The 7106-nt window shown below is 61.0% G+C and overlaps 1 protein-coding gene across 2 annotated transcripts in view; it reads left to right on the forward strand.

Annotated features, from left to right (window-relative positions):
- SLC29A4 (solute carrier family 29 member 4) overlaps window positions 1–5895 on the forward strand; it is a 37647-nt gene extending 31752 nt beyond the window's left edge. For both annotated transcript variants that reach the window (XM_009645906.2, XM_035901328.1), the window contains 10 exons: window positions 1694–1863; window positions 2511–2642; window positions 2757–2870; window positions 2952–3080; window positions 3572–3646; window positions 4043–4308; window positions 4395–4530; window positions 4764–4951; window positions 5231–5471; window positions 5547–5895. In XM_009645906.2, coding sequence (XP_009644201.1) covers window positions 1704–1863; window positions 2511–2642; window positions 2757–2870; window positions 2952–3080; window positions 3572–3646; window positions 4043–4308; window positions 4395–4530; window positions 4764–4951; window positions 5231–5471; window positions 5547–5689 — 1584 coding nt within the window. In that variant the 5' untranslated portion in view covers window positions 1694–1703 and the 3' untranslated portion in view covers window positions 5690–5895. The remainder of the gene's footprint in view (window positions 1–1693; window positions 1864–2510; window positions 2643–2756; window positions 2871–2951; window positions 3081–3571; window positions 3647–4042; window positions 4309–4394; window positions 4531–4763; window positions 4952–5230; window positions 5472–5546) is intronic.
- Window positions 5896–7106: the final 1211 nt, after the last annotated feature.

Here is a 7106-nt window from a genome sequence, read left to right on the forward strand (position 1 = left end):
CCTCCCACCCTGCGGCCAGAGGGGCGGCAAGGCCCGAGCCCCCTCCCGTGTGGACGGTTTTAAATCCAACGGGAAGGGAAATCTGATTTAGCGCGGCACGGGGATGCTCGGAGCAGGCGAGGCGGAGGGGTGCTGGAGGGCTGGCCCAGCACCCTGGATGTGCAGCGCATCCCGCTCTGCTCCCGGCCCTGCGGCGTCAAGAAGTTTGGGCCACGGTAGGAACGGGGTGTTTCCAGCCGGCGTGTTCTCCAGCTGGGATCTGTGCTATGGAAAAACCCCGCAACAGGCTTTCCCAGCATCCTGGAAGATGCTTCCCGCGGGGTTTTTATTGCCTGGGGTAGCATCAGGCGCAGGAAGGTGCTCGGTGGAGGGGATCACAGCCAGCTCCTCCATGAGCAACAGGATGGAGCAGTGTCCCCAGCCGGAACGTGCCCTGCTGGGTTGTCCCGCCCATGGTGCTCCAGGATGGGGGTCTTGGGGCCCACCCCAGCGTGGTGCAGGGTGGGGACCCCAGCCTGGCCCCATCCAGACCTCAGCACCGCTCTGCGTGCCAGCCCCTGCAGCGAGCCGATGCATTTTAGGCTCTAGGATTGTGCTTGCAGGGCCCGTGGGTACCACGTTTGCCATGCACCCCCAGGTCCCCCAGCATCCCACCCATCCTGGCAGCCATGGAGATGCTGGAAAACCTCTCTGCTCCTACGAACGCCACGTCTGGCAGGGAGACCAGAGAAATCGCTGTCATTGATTTTTTTTTTTTTTTTTTTTCCCTTTTTTGCCTCAACCTGCTGCCTTGGAGGATATTTTCCCTCCGGCCGGCTGGGTGGGCTGCGGGCAGCGGGGGGGGGGCCGGCGGGTGCAGAGGCAGGCTGGCATCTAGCGACTGGCGCCGGTAATACGGCGGGCTGCTCCCCAAGGCCTGGGCTGGGCTGGCCCCAGGGCAATGAACCAGGTTTTGGGTGGCTCTGGTAGTGTTGCTGGAGGATGCCGGGTGTTTGGGGAGCTCATTTTGGGATGCATTTGGTGCGGACCTTCTCGGGTGTGCTGCTGGGGTCCCTCCGGCAGCTTTCTGAGCATCTCCCTCCTGTGCTGTGGCCCCTCGGGGAAGCAGATCTGAACCTCTTACCTTAAAAGCCAGGTCACAGCCCATCCTCGCCCCTGAAAAGGCTGCAGGAGTGAGCGTGTCTGCCCAGGCCGGTGGCTGTGCCCCAGCCCCGGCAGCAGAGATGCTGAAAAGGGCATAAACCAGGGTAAGCGTGTGCTGCCTGCGGAGAGCAAGCCGGGATCTTCCCCAGCAGCCGCCCTCCGTGAGTGGTTTTCACCCATTCATTTCTCTAATTGCTTTTTGGAAAGCACAGTAGCATTTGGCATTGCTAGCATCGGGGTGGAGTGTTGAGCCGGGCTGGGGCAGGTGCTGTGCCTTGGGGGAGGCTTGTATGGCCCCCCCCCCCAATCACCAATCACCACCCCAAACCCAAACTCCTGCCCGGTGGGTCAAGGGACCCCACTCTGCTCGGGGAAAGCCTCTTTCCAGGTGGAAAAAACATAGGAGCCGCAGCAGTACAGTGGAGTGATGAAGGCTTGGGGCCAGCTACGTGCCATCCATCCCTTGCAGACCCCTGGCATCACCCGGGGGGCGATCCCCAGGGGGACACAGGAGCTGTGCCCCCGGGGCTGTCACCACTCTTCCTCCCAGGTTGGCCACGATGGGCTCAGTGGGAGCTGAGCGCTTCAAGGAGCTGAGCCCGGCAGGGACGCCGGAGGGCAACGTGGTGATGAGCTTCAGCTTCGACAGCTACCAGCTGGAGGAGGACGAGCTCCAGCGGGGCAGCCAGGCCAAGGGCATCCTCACCTTCATGGAGCCGGGTGAGGGCGGGGGCGGCCCTGACCCACAGCCAGGAGCCGTGTTTCCTGATGGTTTCCCACCCATTTAGGAGCTTCCTGGGATGGGTTTAATAGCCACAAATGGCCTGAAATAGCATAAAATTGCTTAACGCCTTTTTTTGGACCCATTTGTGTCCATGTGAGCTGCACAGCATCCCGTGGCAGCCGGCTCTGCAGGTTGGCAAGGAGCTGAGGGTTCATGCCCTGGCTCTCCTGCCCGGCTCACCCCCAGCCTGCAGCTTCACCCTTGCAGGGCTCAGGGACCTCCACCTCCACACCACTCCAACCCCTCCTGCGCCTTGGCTGTGGCTGTTGCCTCCGCTGCCTGGCGCTCAGGTTATTTGGCTGCTATCAAAACTCACGGGCCCCCAAAGCCCGGCTGTTTCCCTGCCTCCTGGGTCTCTCGTTGAAATGCCTTTATTTAGGGAAGGAGTTTCTCAGGGCTGGGGCCGTTTATTCGTGAGAGCTGTGGGGCACTGGGCTGGTTTCTGTGGGTGGCCCCCTCATTTGCCATCAAGGATGTGGAAGCACCATTCCTCGCCCCACGGCTGGGGCCTGCTGCAGGTCCCATGGGTGCAGCAATGCCACTGTAACGTCTTTTTTTTCCTCTCTTTCCCCTTTTGGGGCAGTTTCTGAGGATCCCGAGCCCCAGGATCGATATCATGGGATTTACTTTGCCATGCTTCTGGCCGGGGTGGGATTTCTTCTGCCATACAACAGCTTTATCACCGATGTGGACTACCTGCACCATAAATACCCAGGTAGGTCTCCAGCAGCTGCAGCATATCCCAGCCACCCCAAACTTGGGGAGAGCTCGGCACTGCTTCCAGGGGAGCTGGATCCCCCACCACCCTCCATCACCTGCCTCTCCGCAGGGACCTCCATCGTCTTCGACATGAGCCTCACCTACATCCTGGTGGCCTTGGTGGCCGTCATCCTCAACAACGCACTGGTGGAGCTGCTGAGCTTGCACACGCGGATCTCCGTGGGTGAGTGGGGGTCCCCACAGCCCCCGGCAGCACCGGCCCCGTGTTGCCCCACTACGACGCGCTTCCGTCTCCCACCCGCAGGCTACCTCTTCGCCCTGGGGCCCCTGCTCTTCGTCAGCATCTGCGACGTCTGGCTGGAGCTCTTCACCCGCAGGCAAGCCTATGCCATCAACCTGGTTGCCGTCGGGGTGGTGGCCTTTGGCTGCACAGGTATGTGGACAGCAGCTGGCGCTGGGGCAAGCCCAGCCCTTTGGATAGGGGTGGGAAAACATCCCCATCCCCAAGAGCCGTGGTCTGCTGGGACAACTTCTTGCTCTGACCCCTATAAGCTGACCCCGTTGTCCCTGCTCCACCTCTGTCCAGGCACCGCGGGACTGGACGGGGCCACCAGCACCAAACCATGCATCAGTCCCCAACACCACGATGGCTTTGCCATTTGGGCAACCATGGTGACTTCCCATGCCCCTGCACCTGGTGGCCACTCTTGGTGGGAACAGCCATGGTGGGGCACCCAGGGAGGGCAATAAGCCCCCCCACTTTTGGGACAAGAAGGCTTTGGGTGCTGCATTGGCTGTTCAGGAAGGGTGCAGCTCCTGGGTGGCACGGCACGTGGGCCCCCACCGGGGTTTCGTCCCCCCCTCCCTGGCATTTCGGCTGCAGCAATAATCCCTCCTTCTCCCCTCGGTGCATCTCTCCTGAAGTGCAGCAATCCAGCTTCTACGGCTACACGGGGCTGCTGCCCAAGCGCTACACACAGGGGGTGATGACGGGCGAGAGTAAGTACCTGCATCCGCGTCCGCATTCGACTGGGCGGGCTCGCTCGGGGGGGGACCCTCCTCTACTGACTCCCAGGGCCCCAGCGAGTCACACCCGGGGCCCTGCTGTCCCCTGGCCAGGTTGCCAGCAGATCAAGGACACCCCAGGGCGCTCCCCAGCAAACCAGGGTGTTTAATGGTTTGTAAATGACTTGCAAGACCCACTGCACTGCCACGGCAAGCTGGGGGTGGGGGTGTCTGCCAGGAGCTGGCTCCACTGCCCCAAAGAAATCACTGCTTGTAGCTCCTCCACACTTGGAGGCATCACCTCCACATGGTGGGGGGGCTGGCTGCTGGGGGTCCCCGAGCCATGAGGCTCAGCAGGACCCGGTGCCAATAGCTCTCCCATGCCACCAGGCACTGCCGGGGTCATCATCTCACTCAGCCGCATCTTCACCAAGCTGCTGCTGTCGGATGAGAAGGAGAACACGGTCATCTTCTTCTTCATCTCCATTGGTATGGAGCTGACGTGCTTCATCCTCCACCTCCTGGTGAAGCGTACTCGCTTCGTCCGCTACTACACCGCCTGCTCCTGCAAGGGTGTCCCCGAACCCCGGGGGGTTGGTGACCATGGGACAGGCTACCGTGTCCACCATGATGTCACTGCTGAGGATGTCCGATTTGTAAGCCAAGGGCGGGTTTCCTTGATGCCCCTTGTGGTCCCTTCTCCCTGCTGGAGCTCAGCACTGGTGTCCCGTCTCCCACACAGGAGAACCGGCCACAGGGGCAGCCGAGCTCCCCCCGGGGCAGCCCAGGCCCCGAAGCTGAGCTGGCTGGCAGTGGCACCTACATGCGCTTTGACGTCCCTCGGCCCAAAATCAAGAGGAGCTGGCCCAGCTTTAGAGGTGGGTGGTAGGCTCAGGGGAGGGGGCGAGCCAATTTTGCAGCATTTTGTGGGGCAGACAGAGCAATTGGTGGCCTAGAGCTTAGAGGGGAGGGTCATCTCTTTCTCAATGCACCCAGAAACATGGGGCAATCACACCTTTGGAAGCCACTGTTGAGGTGCAGGCAAGGCTTTCAGGCTCTGCAAGGGTAGAGCTGTGAGTTTTGGCTGAGCCATGCTGCCCATACCTGCCAGACATGCTGCTCCACCGCTACGTCGTGTCCCGGCTCATCTGGGCCTACATGCTCTCCATCGCTATGACCTACTTCATCACGCTGTGCCTCTTTCCTGGGCTGGAGTCAGAGATCCACAACTGCACGCTGGGGGAATGGCTCCCCATCCTCATCATGGCCATCTTCAACCTCTCCGACTTCGTCGGCAAGGTAGGAGAGAGGCCAGCTCCAATGCGGTGGAGCAGATGCATCCCTTCCACCCTGCCTCCTTTTTGTGTCCTCTTTCAAAGCCGCTTGGCTCCACCAAGAGTCATCTCCACCCTCTGGGTGTCTGGTGTGAGATTGCTCACTGGTGTGGCTGAGGTTGGGCTCCTGCAGCAGATGGTCTTGCCACCATCTCATCTTCTCCTTCCTGCCCCATTTTGGGCACCACGTTGCCCTCCCCAGCCTCCTTGGCCCCCACAGCGTGGTCTTTTCCCCTCGTTGCAGATCCTGGCTGCCCTGCCCTACGACTGGAGAGGGACCCACCTCCTCATCTACTCCTGTCTCCGTGTCGTCTTCATCCCCCTCTTCATCATGTGTGTCTACCCCAATGGGAGGCCCACCTTTGGCCACCCTGCCTGGCCCTGCATCTTCTCTCTCCTCATGGGCATTACCAACGGCTACTTTGGCAGCGTCCCCATGATCCTGGCTGCTGGGAAAGTGAGCCCTGAGCAGCGGGAGCTGGCAGGTAGGACCAAGCCCTCCTGGGCACCCCATCTGGGGGTAGCCAGAGTGCCCTGACACCCTGTGTCCCTTCCCACAGGGAACACCATGACCGTGTCCTACATGACAGGCTTAACGCTGGGCTCGGCCGTGGCGTATTTTGCCTACAGCCTCACCAGTACATCCCACAGTACCTGTTTCTACACCGAAACCTCCAACGGCTCCTTTACGTCAGGGTACTGAGCTCTGGAGCGGGGCGACGGGGACAAGATGGGACCTGCTTCCCACCATGGTCCCCACCGCCCCGCTTGGCCCATGTCCCTCCTTGGGGAGGGATCCCAGAGCCAGAAAGCTGCTCCAGGGCAGACAGAGACCGGCATCCTGTTGGCACAGGGCTGTGGCATCCCAAAATGGCCCGTGCCACCCAGCAAGGGCCACTTCTTGGAGTGACATCCCCCCACCCCAGGGGATGGTCCTGTTGCTCTTGGGGGTGCTCCCCATCAGCCATATGCAGCTCTTGGGTGGGAGATGGGGGGTGGGAGGGGTGGTGGTGGTGTGTGTGTGGGAGTTGTCTTCTCCTGTTTGAGCCAAGCCATTGCCAGGAAGAAGAAAATACTGCCAAATCCCAATGGGAAAAGGACCAGCACTGGGGAGGAGGGTGATGGAGAGCTGGTGAGGAAGAGGAGGAGCGAGAGAGGAAGGAAACGCTCCTTCGGGCCCCGGTGGCTCTGGGAAGGTGGGTCTCGACTTTCACCGATGGTGCTGCAGGTTTTCACCAAGAATGGCTTGAAATCACGATCCCTCCCCAAATGCGCCCATTGCTGGGTGAAAGAGCCAATTCGGGTCTGCTGGCTGAGAGAAAAAAAACACACAACCTTTTTTAAATTTTTCTTTTGTTTGTGTCTTTTTTAATTTTTTTTTTGTCCCTCCAACTTTGAGAGAGGCAGGGTCTTGTCTCCCTGACTCGATGCTGGGGGTCTGCCCCATCACCTCCCTTTCCTGGGCTGCAATGGGGCAGAGGGAGGGGGGCGGATCCTGACCTCCTAAGGGGGAAGTTGTGAGGCTGCAGCACTGTGGATGCCACCCATGGGCCACTGATGAGCCTCAGGATTTATTGCAAGGGGCATAAATGAAGCCAACATCAGATTAAATGTCTTTGCAAGGCTGCCTGGTCGTTAGCCGTGGCACAGGCAGGGCCCTGGCACTGCAGGCACTCGGCTGCCGGTGATGGGCTGGGCTGGCAAACACACACAGGGTGATGCCTCCTGCCTGTCCTGTGGGGTTTTGGGGTGCCCTTTGTGCTGCTCCCCATCTCCAGGGTCCCCTCTGTCACCTGGGGCAGCTGGATTTGTCACCGGGTCCCCACGGAACCCCTGCCAGCCTGCAAACTGCTGCTGAAGCACGATAGCTCCGCGGGCAGCAAGCAGGAGAGGGAAGGGGCTGAGCAGAGCAGAAACCATCTGGAGATGGCGCCAGCACCAGAGGGGCTTTTCAGGACCGGCTGCACCTCGTTGTGCCAGGAGTCAACGGGTGCCACCACCTCCCCAGGACGTGAAGCCCAAGGGCTGGAGGCGGTGGGAGCAGGAGGCAGGCAGCAGCAGGCTTGGCACCCCCAACCCAGCCCCGGGGGGGGGGGGGTCCCCCCGCCCAGCCCCCCCGC

This window comes from Egretta garzetta, unplaced genomic scaffold, assembly GCF_000687185.1.
Source record: "Egretta garzetta isolate BGI_Z169 unplaced genomic scaffold, ASM68718v1 scaffold299, whole genome shotgun sequence".
NCBI lineage: Eukaryota > Metazoa > Chordata > Aves > Pelecaniformes > Ardeidae > Egretta > Egretta garzetta.